General features: G+C 39.0%; 1 protein-coding gene across 3 annotated transcripts in view; it reads left to right on the top strand.

Moving 5' to 3' along the window:
- The window catches only part of ADPRM (ADP-ribose/CDP-alcohol diphosphatase, manganese dependent), a 17,651-nt gene extending 3,814 nt beyond the window's left edge, over nucleotides 1-13,837 (top strand). Inside the window, exons 2-6 of one of the 3 annotated variants that reach the window (XM_023731070.1) lie at nucleotides 4,897-4,998; nucleotides 5,437-6,062; nucleotides 7,195-7,311; nucleotides 10,831-10,896; nucleotides 11,000-13,837. In XM_023731070.1, the coding sequence (XP_023586838.1) occupies nucleotides 5,462-6,062; nucleotides 7,195-7,311; nucleotides 10,831-10,892 (780 nt within the window). In that variant the 5' untranslated portion in view covers nucleotides 4,897-4,998; nucleotides 5,437-5,461 and the 3' untranslated portion in view covers nucleotides 10,893-10,896; nucleotides 11,000-13,837. Of the gene's footprint in view, nucleotides 1-4,896; nucleotides 4,999-5,436; nucleotides 6,063-7,194; nucleotides 7,312-10,830 lie in introns of those variants that run through there. The other 2 variants (XM_023731069.1, XM_004375973.3) reach the window with 2 other exon arrangements.
- Nucleotides 13,838-14,034: the final 197 nt, after the last annotated feature.

Here is a 14,034-nt window from a genome sequence, read left to right as displayed (position 1 = left end):
TGTTTGTGTCTTTAAGTCTAAGGTGTGTCTCTTGTAGGCAGCATATAGTCGGATCATGCTTTTTTATCCAATCTGCCACTCTCTGTCTCTTTATTGGTGCATTAAGTATGTTTACATTCAGCATAATTATTGATAAGTATGAGTTTAGTGTGTCATCCTGATGTCTCTTTTTGTGTTGTTCACAGTTTCTTTGTTACCATTAATTTTCTGTGCTGAGTCGTTTTTCTTTATGTATTTTTTTTGTCTTTTTCATTGTTGTAGATTTGGGTTTGCTGGGTCTTTATATTTTTCTACTTTTGTATTTTGATTTGTAGGATTGTTAGATTCCTTTGTGGTTACCTTAATATTTATCCCTATTTTTCTAACTTTATACCAGTCTTTTATTTCTTTATATCGCCTTGACTTCCCCTTCATATGAAAAATCTATGTCTGCAATTTTTAAGTCCCTCTGGCTTAGGTTTTGAGCATCTTTCTTTTGCAATGTTCTTGTTAACTGCAGTGGAGTCGGTCCCCAACTCATGATGACCCCACGTAAAACGGAATGAAACGTTACCCGATCCTGTGTCATGCCCGTGGTTGGTTGCAGATTGGACCATTGTGATGCATAGGATTTTCATTTTTCAGAAGTAGATCATCAAGCCTTTCTTCCTAGTCGCCTCTTAGTCTTGAAGCTCTGCTGAAACCTGTTCAGCATCATAGCAACACACAAGCCTCCACTGACAGACAGTGGCTGGGAATCAAACCCAGATCTCCTGTATGGAAGGCAAGATTCCTCCTCCGAACCACCACTCCCTTTTCGCCCACTGCAATTCTTGTTGCCGTCCAGTCTATTCTGACTCATAGCGACCGTATGGGACACAGGAGGTCTGTCCTGTAGAGCTTCCAAGGCTGTAATCTTACAGAAGCAGACTGTCACATCTTTATCCCTCAAAGTGGCTGGTGGGTTCCAACCACTAACCTTTCAGTTAGCAGCCGAGTGCTTACCCACTGTGCCACCAGGGCTCCTCCCATTACAATAGTCCCCCTTAATAAAATCTCTCTTTACTAATGTCCAGATTTGCAGTTTTTTTCTTTGGTAGTGTAGTGTGAAGGAAGCATACTTTTCAGTGTGGGGCAGGGCCTCCAACCCATTTGTTCCGGTGTGAACCCCTGCTGAGAATTTGGCATTTCCACCCCAGATATACCGAGTCATAATCTACAGTTTAACAAGATTGCCAGGTGATGCTTATGTATAACAGATTTTGAGAACCACTGCTCTACTTGTGCTTCTCAGAATTGGTCCCTAACCGGCAGCATTAGCGTTGCCAGGGAACCTTGTTAGAAATGCAAATTCTCAGCAGGGGTTCGAACTGGAATGAATCCATTTGAAGCCCTGATGTAGGGCTGTCCTTGTTCACCAGTTCATCATAGATACTTGAGGGTTTTCTCCAAGGAACTTCAGCCATCTACCAATCTTAAGTATTACAGCAATTTTATTATTAGCATCATCTTGCAGCAAGTTCCCAGCAATTAAGCATCCCTGGATTTTTCTTCCTATTTATAAAATTACTTACGCCTAAGGTTGTTTTCACAAAATGCTAGCTACTTATCCTGTCCCATGACTTTTTGTAGGAGTTTTGAGAGAAAATCCTGTAACAGTTTTCATTTCTTCCTACTAGAAAAAGTTGGGAGTTGTTTCATTTATCTTGAGGCTCACCAGACTGATATATTTTCAGATATCTAATTTAAAAATTCTTTTTCTTCGTATGTGTCTTAGTCATCTAGTGCTGCTACAACAGAAATACCACAAATGGATGACTTTAACAAAGAGAAATTATTTCTTCACAGTAAAGTAGGCTAAAAGTCCAAATTCAGGGTGTCAGCTCCAGGGGAAGGCTTTCTCTGTCAGCCTTCTCATCAATGTTCCCCCGGACTAGGAGCTTCTGCGCGCAGGGACCCTGGGTCCAAAGGACACGCTCTGCTCCTGGCACTGCTTTTTTGGTGGTATGAGGTCCCCCTGTCTCTCTGCTCTCTTCTCTCTTTTATATCTCAAGAGATTGCCTTAGGACACAATCCAGTTTTGTAGACTGAGTCCTGCCTTACACAACTGCCACCCATCCTCCCTCATTAACATCATAGAGGCAGGATTTACAACATATAGGAAAATCACACAATGCTAGGAATCATGGTCCAGCCAAATTGATACACACAGTTTTGGGGGGACATAATTCAATCCATGACAGTATGCATATAGTGCTTTCTGGTTTACAAAATAGTTTGCTGAGCATTATAACTCAGTTGAATCTTACAACAACCCAACAAGGTGATTTTACTTATTTACTGTAGGAAAAACTGAGATTATAATTCATTTGCAAGGTCTTCAGTTTCAAAGCTTTCAGCACTTCATCCTAATACCTCTTAACTAAAATCTAAAAAATAAAAGATCCTATTTAAATTCCCCAAGAGAGTCAATTCCCTACCCACTTGGTTCTTTTTGCCCCAATACTCACTTCTGACTCTGGCTGTCTTTCCCTCAATGTGCCCCTGTCTTCTCTTGTCTCTGATCTTAACAGATCCACAGTGTAAATTTAAATGTCTGTTTTTCAAAATAATTAATTAATAAACTGGCATGTTCCCTATTCTTATCCTTTTTTTTTTTTTTTAAAAAAGAAACTATATATTCAGCGGAGCTCTGGTGGCACAGTGGCTAAGAGCTCAGCTGCTAACCAAAAGGTTGGCAGTTCAAATCTACCAGCTGCTCCTTGGGAACCCTATGGGGCAGTTCTACTCTGTCCTGTAGGGTCACTATGAGTCAGAATCAACTTGATGGCAATGGATTTGGTTTATTTGGTTTATGTATTTAACATTTTGGATCTCTTTTCTACCCCAGTACACATTGCTGTTTTGAAGTATGTGGCCCTTGGTGGTTCTCTCCACATTGTTTAACTTTCTCTAAAAAGTTGCTAACTCTCAGTGTAGCTTTGAGTTTCCATAAACTGAACTACTGTATTCCAGTGGAAATTTTAACAGACAGACCTTTTGATAGCACATGACAGAAAAGCAATTCAGTTTGGCTGTAAGTCTAAAAAGGGGAATTTATTGGCTGATACAACTAAGTGACTGAGGGTGGTTCTAGTAGACAGGTAGATCCAGGTATTCTACTAATGTTTCCCAGAATCTACTTCTTGTCATCATTCAGATTTGCTTCCTTGTCTGTTGGGTTTATTCTCAGGTAACTTTTCCCTAGCATCTCCAGTTTTAGCTATTAGTTTAGAAGAGGTAGCTCCAGTAGTGTTGTTAATAGTTCTAGCAAAAGTCCCAGGGCTGATGCTTATTGACCCAACTTGGGTTATATGCCTGCTGGCCAGAGGGGAACTGGGCTTTTATAAAAGGCCCAAGCGGGCCAGATTTTGCTCCTTCCCTTCCCCAGCCAGGAGGCTTGGGTCAAACTACATGGGCTGAGAGTGAGGAATTGGGTAGATGCTTAAAGGAAAATTGGGATGCTGGATAGGCAACAATAACAGCTGTCTGCTGGAGAGAAGATCAAATTAATTGGGACTAAATTCCCTGTGGAAGATCCATAGTGCATATTATCTCCTTAAGGGCTCTGAGTAGTCCCATGGTGATATAGCCTTTAAACCTTGTTTAAAGGTAAAAACAAACAGCTCATTTGGCAGGGGATAAAAGCATTCCCGGAAACAGTTTTCCCTTAAGCTTTGCTAATAATGTTCCATGTACTTGCTAAATTATTTTTAGTTTGATTCTCTTGTTAATCTGTACTTGGAATCACAAAAATTTGAAACCTAATAGAACTAGAGATTTTCAGCTGATTTAGTGAGTTTTGCATTTCTTGTATCTGAGTTCTTTACCTTTCAGATCAGATTCTCATTTCTACCACTCCTCATACATATTTACTGACTTGGTATCTAGTGGGGCTTTTAGATGGGGGCTGAAGGAAGAAGTGAGCAAATACAAAAAAATAACGTGAGAACGCCAAACCATTTTTCAGGATTTCTGTTTCTTTTCTGGTGCTGTTTTAGGGCTATCCTATTTTTGGGCTAGTTATATCCAACTAGATTAAGGAAAAAAGGAAAGTAGCTGAAGTTTATAATTGGATGGACCAGAGAGAAGGTGTATCATTAGTAATAACAGTTTTAGAATGAAAAGAGGCCCCTGTTCTCAAATAAGTAAAACTGAAGTCTGATTTTTATTGCTGATTGTGGAGTTGTTGCCTCCATCTCGGATAAGAGAGCTCTTACAATTAGGATTTCACATGTCTGGAGAGGATTCAGTAGTGGCTCTGTAGGTTTACTGGGCCAATGACTGGAGACCAGGAGTCTGAAAGTAATTTTAGAAGTTCCAAATGAATGTTTAGAAGCAATTAAATTTTAATGATAAATTCAGACTCACAGCAGCAGTGTATTACTATAATCTTTATAAATAAAAATAGTTGATAATTTAGGTCTTGGTCTTTAGTTTTGCTTTAAACTTTAGTGTTCTTGGCTCTTTTAAGAAATGATTATAAATTTAGATTGTAAGCAATCTAATGAAATAATAGTTTCTTTTTTTGTGGGGGGGGGGGAGTTAAATTCCTTGCTCTACTTGACCACAATTCAGGGCAAAAATAATTCTGTAAGAAGAAAAGATTCAGTCTTTCGTGTTTTGGTTGGGGGGTTTGGGGGGGGAGTTAATATTCAGGTTAAAAAAAAAATTAGAATTAGAATCCAACTGTTTAAAGAACCAACAACCACTTGTCACAGAAATGACAATAGTCACATCAATGTCATAGTTAATTTTTATGCCAGATTTTTTTGATTAAAATTATTCCTTTGAAAATATATACATATACATATTTAAGTAAAAAGATAAAAATTTTTTCTCTTTCCACATCTTCACTGCCTCCCCTTGTTATTCCAGATATAAAATACAAGAAACTTATTTCAGGTTACCTAACCACCAGCGGAGAGAAAAGACCTACCCTGACAGAAAATAGCCTGTAATGGGAAACTAATGCATAAGGTAGAAATGAATTTGTATAATACACAACTTTCAAATAAACCTTCATGTTTTGATAGAACCATTTTGGTGTTTGTGGGAAAGGTGTGTGTGTGTATGTGTGTTTAAAACCAGTGCATATTTCTTAAAAATTATTCCAGATTTGAAATTGGCTCTACTTAAATTAGAATGCCTGTTCATTAATAGGATGAAAGTACCTTTTTGTAAATTGTTACTCTTCTGAGGGATAGGGGTTATCATCAGTTATACAGATGAGAAAACTGAAGTGTTTTAAAGACATGGTAATTTGGACCTGTGACCATCCAAAGCCCATGCACTTTTCTCTATACCAAGGTGCTTAGTGAATTAAACTATTAAGTTTAATATTCATTTTAGCATTTCTTCAGTCCAGTTAGAAAACTAAGATGTTTATAACTTAGTTGTATTTTTTACTTTATGTAGTTTACAAGGAAGCTTTTTGGAGATTATGGATGATCAGCCCGATCCTGAAACCCTAAATGAGAATTCAGAACTTCTCTTCTCCTTTGGAGTTATAGCAGATATTCAATATGCTGATTTAGAAGACGGCTATAATTTCCAAGGAAACAGGAGGAGATACTACAGACATAGCCTTCATCATTTACAGGATGCTATTGAAGACTGGAAGAAAGAAAGCAATATACCCTGTTGTGTACTTCAGCTTGGAGATATCATCGATGGATATAATGCACAGTATCAAGCATCAGAAAAGTCACTAGAACTTGTTATGAACACATTTGAAATGCTTAAAGTCCCAGTTCATCATACGTGGGGAAATCATGAATTTTATAACTTCAGTAGAGACTATTTAACAAACTCCAAACTTAACACAAAGTTTCTAGAAGACCAGATTGTACATCATCCTGAGACCATACCTTCAGAGAATTACTATGCTTATCATTTTGTACCATTCCCTAAATTCCGGTTCATTTTACTTGATTCTTATGACTTGAGTGTCTTGGGTATGGATCAGTCCTCTCCAAAATACCAGCAATGTATGAAGATACTGAAGGAGCATAATCCAAATGCGGAATTGAATAGTCCTCAAGGTGAATTATTCCTTTGAGCTGAGAATCTAATACATTGTCTTTAAATTCTTCAGCTACCTTTTATTCAGCAGGAAGATGCACGATTAAGGTAAAAGTATATTGTTGCTGTTGTTCAGGGTCAGGATTTCTCACAAACCTGATGTCACACGGATTGATTGCAGTTGATTCAGCATTCCTTTATTTAGCAGATACGTGAATGCTTACTCTGTGCCAGGCATTTTTTCTAGGGTGAGCTATTCAGAGCTATAACAAAAACTGACAATATCCCTTTTTTATGGATGGAGTGGGGGAGAAAAGAGAGGTAGGTGGACAGGACAGATAATAAATGAAACAAAAATAAGGCTATTTGTCATAGTGATAAGTGCTCCCAGGAAAACAAAGCTGAATGATGTTACAGGAAAGGATTAGGGTTACTAGTTTAGAGTAGGTGGTCAAAGAAGGCCTCTCTCAGGAAATAAGCATTTACGCTGAGACCTGAATGAGAAGGAGTCATCTTTGGGAAGAGTAAGGAGCCCTGGTGGCGCAGTGGTTAAGCACTTGGGTGCTAACCCAAAGGTTGGCAGTTCAAACCCACCTGCTGCTCTGTGGGAGAAAGATGTGGCAGTCTGCTTCCCAAAGATGACCATCTTGGAAACCCTATGGGGCAGTTCTATTCTGCCCTATAGGGTTGCTGTGAGTCGGAATTGGCTCAGCAGTGTGTTTATAGGGGCAGAGTATTGCAGACAGAGAAAAACAAATGTAAAGGCCCTAAGCAGAATAAGAATTTGGGATTTTTGAAGAATGCAGAAAAGGGCCAACTGGGGGTACAAGATGATTTTGGAGCATAAACAGGAGCTAGAATACGTAGTACCTTTTGGCGGAGTAAGGAGTTTGTGTTTTATTTAAAATGTAATGGAAAGCCAATGAAATAAGCAGAAGTGTCCAAACTAGGATTAAAATAGATTGTGATTTTTATATTGCTCTAAATTCTTGTGATTTCCTATTTTAAGTTATTTAATCTTTAATATAAGATTGCTGCCAGTCAAATATTTCTAAAGAAAAATACAAATATCCCAGCATTAGCTAAGTTTGAATGCTGAAATGAGGGAAAAAGTGGACATTTGGTGGATCTGACTTTCTGAATTCGTTTCAGGACTTTCTGAGCCCCAGTTTGTCCAGTTTAATGGAGGATTCAGCCAAGAACAGTTGAACTGGTTGAATGAAGTTCTTACATTCTCTGACACAAACCAAGAAAAGGTGGTGATTGTGAGTAAGTAGTGAAATTGTTTATCTGATTACACTAGCTTTTTAGGGAATGGGAAAAATCAGGTTTTAATAATACGGGCGATATGTATATTGTGATAGCCCAAGGTCAGCAGTTCGAATCCACCAGCCACTCCTTGGAAACCCTGTGGGGCAGTTCTACTCTGTCCTACAGGGTCGCTATGAGTTGGAACCGACTCGACAGAAGTGGGTTTGGGTTTTTTTTTTCATGTAAAATGGTTACTTAGTATAAAATGTTTTATTAAGAAACAACCTGAATATAAGATAAACATTTAAGGTTGAGTCAGGAAAGAATTGTAAAATAACAGACACGTTATTTTACACGTTAGAAAGTCCCTAGTCCATGTACATACTTTTTCCCACATGAGTAGAAGATTACTGTTGTTAGGTGCCGTTGAGTTGGTTCCGACTCATAGCAACTGTATGTACAACAGAATGAAACACTGCCTGGTACTGCGTCATCCTCACAATCGTTGTTATGCTTGAGCCCATTGTTGCAGCCACTGTGTCAACCCATCTCGTTGAGGGGCTTCCTCTTTTTCGCTGACCCTCTACTTTACCAAGCATGATGTCCTTCTCCAGGGACTGGTCCCACCTGATAACATGTCTAGTAGAAGATTAATAAATAAAAATTACATTTATACATAGAAATATAATTTTGTGTTATCAACTATCTAAATAAATTATAAGAATCCTATAGCTAAGTTAGAAAGCTTGTAAGTTGGCCTTTTAGAATTCAAAGTAGAATTTCCCTAAGTGGGATCAATTTATGTAGTAATTTTTAAATGAGAAATTCAGTTCAGGCCCTGCACACAATCTCAGCCTTAGGAGACCTGCCTGTTGCTGAAGTAAGTGGCTACCAAATAGGCAGCTGCTGCCTAGATGAAGGGAAAGCTGACATCGCAGGGGAGAAGTATTACAGGCTCGGCTGGCAGTGAATAATGTCAGTTCTATATCTGTGTCTACCACAAGGTTATAAGGAATTTGGATTTATGTTCTTTTCACTTAGAATTTAGTTCTTTGACAGACATACTGCCATCAGAGATTATGGGAATATTGACGTACTTAAAACACACTTATGCAGATACATGCGTACACACATATGCACACATACACACACACAGAGGAAGAGCTGAATTTGGATTTGAAGTATGGCTGGTGTATATGGTTTGGGGGCTGAGATCAGAGGCCTTGTTCTAGAACTGATGTGGCATAATGGGTGAGAAGACTGGACTGAGACTCAGAAGGACTGCAAGCCATCCTGGCCCTTATTTATATGGGCTGTGGAACCCTGGACAAATATCTAACCTACATCCTGTGGTTTTCTCAGTATTGTGTCAAGTAAAATTGTAAATATGAAAACACTTGGAAAATGGTCAGGCTGTTCAGATGGTGGATAATATAAAATTATGTTTCTATATATAAATTAGTTTTTATTAATCTTACAGTGATACAGAAAAAACATGTAGTTGGAGTAGGAGTGTTTCTGCTGCCACTGGAATATTAAATGTTTACTCAAGGCTTGGAAAATATAAACCCATTGCTGTTGAGTCAATTCTGGCTCATAGTGACCCTATAGGACAGAGTAGAACTGCCCCATAGGGTTTTCAAGGAGCAGCTGGTAGATTCAAACTGCCAACCTTTTGGTTAGCAGCCTGAGCTCTTAACCACTGTGCCACCAGGGTCCTCAAAGATTATTGGCATATTTGTGACACTATTTGGCTCTATAATAAAGGATCTCAAAAACCGGGATGCTTTTTGACTTACGTCTGCTTTTTAGTTTTTCTCTGCTAGGCTGTAACTGTTAACTTTAAAGAATACTAGAGCTTAAAAAAAAAAAAAAAAACTACACATCATATAGCCAAACCTGTTTGTTTTAAAGATGAGGAAACAGAGGCCTAAAAGAGATTGAACTGCATAGCTAAGATCCTGTAGCTACTGACAGAAGTGAGACTGGAATCCGTGTTTTATATTCCAGCCCCCTTTCCCATTCTAGCCTGTATTCTTCCCATTTCTTTTTTACTGCTGTCAATGTACCCTTCTGCTTTAGTGTCTCTTAAATTTTTTCTTCCACTTTGCTGTAAGCTAAGAAACTGGATAAGCAAATCTTTAACAACTGAGTGAGATTTTCTTGTAAAGTTTAAAATGTTTAATAGAAATTTTCTTTCGTTTTTGTTTGCTTTTCTAACTTTCATTTTGGCTACTCAGAGGTCATTTTGCCTACTTTTTGAATTTTGGCTATGCGATTGGATAGAATTGCCATTAGCTAAGATGGGGAATGTTACAGGAGGAGAAGGCTTGGAGGGACGGTTCATGAGTTCACATTTGGATATATTAAGTTTCAGATGCCTATTAGATATCAGACGCCTATTAGACATCAGAAGTCTATTAGACATTAGTGGAGATGTTGAGTAGACAGTTTGGACGTATGAATCTGAAACTCAATATTGAGGTTTGGGCTAGATATATAAATGTGGAGGTTGAAAGAACATAGATGATCTTTAAAGCTATGTAAATCACTGAGAGATCACCAAGGCATTAGGCGTAGATAGAGAGGAGAAGTCCAAGGACTAAGCATTCGGGCACACCTGGTAAGACACTAGGAAAATTAGGAGAAACTAGCAAAGGAGATTGATAATTAGTGGCCATTGAAGTTGGAGGAAAACTAGGAGAGTGTGGTGTCCTGGAAGCCAAGTGTTTCAAGGAGGAGGGAGCGACTATTTGTGTCCAGTGCTGGAGAGTCTTGATAGATGAGTCCAGTGTAGCTTCTAGGCACTGGGAAGTCACACAGCCCCTTTGGGCTCTTGACCCTTATTACAGCTTTAAGGGTGGTTGTGAGGATGTGTATGCACAGTAAGTTACTTTGACTCCTATTCTTGCTTTAGTGGCCTGTTAACTGCCGACGTTTTTAAAACTTATATTACAAACTAATAGATATTAAGCAGAAACATGTTTAAATTTTGGAATAAAAATGAACAATAACAGAAAAAAGAAAAATGATTTGATGGAAGAAGCATAGACCAGTAAGCTACTGAACCTGTACCTCAGGGTGAGGACTGCGGCCTGATAGATGTCTGGGCATCAGGAATTCCAAATTTTCCTGACTGTACTTCCACATATTTACTGTGGGACCTAGAATAAATATTCCCTGCTTTAATTCAGTTTTCTCATCTCATCTGTAAAGTAGGTGTGGCTACCTCCATTTTATGGAGGAGTTGTGAAGAAAACTTTAAAGTGGCATGAACCACTTTTAAGGCATTGAGTGTATAAATGACACATATGCCATGGCATCCTACCTCAACTGCTCCTTTCTTCAGGATTACATCTTTTCTATGTATATGACATTCATATTTAAGGAAATCAATGAGATTGGGTTCTGGCCAGCTTTGCCCTTGATCTCCCTTGGTGCTCACACATGTAGGGCACACAGATCGCAGGGTTTCTGCCTCTACAGTCTTCTTCCCCCTTGAATGTGAACTGTCTAACCCTTCTTTCTATGCTCCAGAAACTGTAGATTACATAGTTCTTCATCTGTCTGGATCCTCTGATCTCAATGCGTTTGGATAATGAGGTAGCAATACACATTTTTTTCTGAGTACTGGTTTTTAGCCATTCATTTGACGAAAGCACTGTTGCTTAATTGGTTCATAACTCTTTTTTTCTTTGACTAACAGGCCATCTTCCCATTTACCCAGAATCCTCCAACAGTGTGTGCCTAGCCTGGAATTACAGAGACGCCCTTGCAGTCATTTGGTCCCATGAGTGTGTGGTGTGCTTCTTCGCTGGTCACACTCATGATGGTGGATACTCAGAGGATCCTTTTGGTGTGCACCACGTCAGTCTAGAAGGGGTCATTGAAACAGCGCCAGACAGCCAAGCTTTTGGCACCGTTCATGTCTATCCTGATAAAATGATGTTGAAAGGGAGAGGCAGAGTTCCAAACAGAATTATGAATTACAAGTAAGAAAAAGCTTTCCATTTTTAGTCTGATTTATTTACCTTTGTAGAAAGAGAATGACTTAGCTTTTGTGTTTGCCTCTCTCCCCCAAAAACCCCACAGAAACATTAATCCTCAATCCCATTGTTGAGTGTTGTGCCTGCATAATAAAATGTATTTTTGGCTTCAGTGTGCATTAGTTCATAAAATATTCTAAAATGTTACTATTGGATAATATTTCCATTGCTGAAAGTGAGAAACCAAGAAGACTGAGGTGGTGGTGATGGTGGTGGGTATAGTTCTTAAAAGGGACTTTATTTAGCCTTACCTCATTTTTTTTTTTTACTTCTTACAAGGAGAATGTATTCATGTCTTATCTATTAACCTAAAATTCATAATCAAACAATAAATAAAATAGGCTCAGGTAAACTTTGTTCCCCCTGCTGTGTGAATAAGCCTTGGACATTTTTTGCCCACAATCCTATCATACTGGGCTTTATAGGCTTATATTTCGTGAACAGAAAAATCGTCAGCAAGTGTTGACAGGTCCATGTGCAGGGCTCTCAGAGCTCTCATCACCTCCAGAGAGGCCATGTGGTCCTCTTGTGACTCCAGCCAAAGCAGGACCCAAGAGCCAGGGTAGCAGTGTGCCTGTTGCCTGGCCTGTGGGCCACTAGCTAGTGCTGTGTGAGCCTAGGAGGTAAATGAACTTTCCCTTGACTCGCTTTAGGGAAAAGTCAGACATGCTTAAGTAGCTCAGTTGCCATATATGCTAAGACTTATTTACAAAACACCTACTAGATGACACATTGGAACTGTTCCAATGTAGAGAAAGTTTGATTCAGGCCTTAAAAACAATGAAAGAAAGACTAGTCAATCCAAGTGTGTATGGTGAGTGCCTGGGCACTATGAAGATTGTTGTTGTTGTCAGTTGCCATTAGGTTGGCTCGGACTCATGGCAGTCTTATATATGACAGAATGTTTGAAATGTTGCCTGGTCCTGTGCCATCTTCATGGTCACTGGTATGCTTGAGTCCATTGTTACGGCTATTATATAGTGCCTTCCAACCTAGGGTGCTTATCTTCAGGACTGTATGGGACAATACTGCCTGATAACACTACAAAGATGCAGAGGTTGTATTAGTTTCCTATGGCTGCTGTAACACGTTCCCCCAAACTCAGTGGCTTAAAAACAACACACATTTGTTCTCTTACAGTTTTGGAGATTAGAAGTCCAAAATCACTTTCACTTGGTCAAAACCAAGGTGTCGGCAAGGCTGCGCTCCCTGGGGAGGCTCTAGAGGAGAATCTCCTTCCTTGCCTTTTCCAGCTTCTGCAGCTGCATTTCTTGGCTCACGGGCCATTCCTCCGTCTTCTAAACCAGCAACGTAGCATCTTTTAATCTCTGCTTTATTATCATATCACCTTCTCCTCTTCTGTCCCTGTAGTCAAATCTCCCACTGCCTCCTTCTTATAAGGACACTTGTGATTACATTTAGGGCCCACTGTATAATCCAGGATAATCTCATCTCAAAATCCTTGATTTAATCACATCTGCAAAGTCCATTTTGCCATATAAAGTATATTCACAAGTTCCAGTGATTAGGACCTGGACATCTTTGGGGCCCCTTATTCAGCCTACCACAGAGGTGAATATGATGTGCTTCCTGCAATCACAGATCATACCATGAGTGAGACAGTTTATTATAGTATATTGTTATAATTGTTCTATTTTGGTTGTTAATCCCTTACTGTGCCTAATTTATAAACTATCATAGGTATGTATACATAAGGCAAAACATAGTACATATAGGGTTCATTACTCTCTGTGGTTTCAGGCATCCACGGGAGGTCTTGGAACATATCCTCTGCAGATAAGGGGGGGACCACTGTAATACAAAGAAAGGACTATGGGAACACAGAGGGAGAAGTTAATTTTGTTTGAAAGGATAAGTTTAAGTGGGGAAGGGCATTACAAGTAGAATGGCATAAGCAAAGGAACTGAAGGATATGATGAGTTTAGGAGTGGCAAGTAATGCTATGAGGATTCACCAAAGGGTGCTTGGGAATATGACAAGAAATAAAGCTGGAAAAGGATAGGCATGGCTATGTTTTGAAGAGCCTTGAATGGTGAGCCAAGAGATAGAATTTAACTTGTCAGACAGTGAGTTAGCAAAGGCTTCTGAGCTGATTAGATTTGTGCTTCAGTCTAGGCACTAGATAACAAGGCTGAATAGGATGACAACAGGAAGAAAAAAGTTGGATGCAGGGGTGACGAGCGATTTTGATAATAGAAATATTAAACTTACTGGCTAATAATACTTATATTCAATTGAAAAATAGAACTTAAGAACAATTTCATTAATACTTTTCAAAAAGTGAGGATAAAAAGGGACTGCGTATAGTCACAGAATTCAGTCTAATACAAGAGATGCAGATACAGTGAAAGTGTCTTGAACACGACGCAATCAAGCAGTACATACAGGATGGGGAGGTCCTTTATGGAACTAGAAAGTCAGTTTCTTCACATAACTCTAATAGTCAGACAAAAAAAGGTGTAAGAGCCTTTATGGATTGAATTGTGTCTCCCAAAATGTGTCAACTTGGGTAGGCCATGATTCCCAGTACTGTGTGATTGTCCACCATTTTGTCATCTGATGTGATTTTCCTACGTGTTGTAAATCCTATCTCTATTATGTTGATGAGATGGAATTAGCGGAAGTTATGTTAATGAGGCAGGACTTAATCTACAGAATTAGGTTGTATCTTGAG

The sequence above is a fragment of the Trichechus manatus genome, unplaced genomic scaffold (genome assembly GCF_000243295.1).
Source record: "Trichechus manatus latirostris isolate Lorelei unplaced genomic scaffold, TriManLat1.0 scaffold00040, whole genome shotgun sequence".
NCBI lineage: Eukaryota > Metazoa > Chordata > Mammalia > Sirenia > Trichechidae > Trichechus > Trichechus manatus.
The sequence above is the reverse complement of the archived record's forward strand: the minus strand, read 5'-3'. Positions and strand labels throughout refer to the sequence as shown.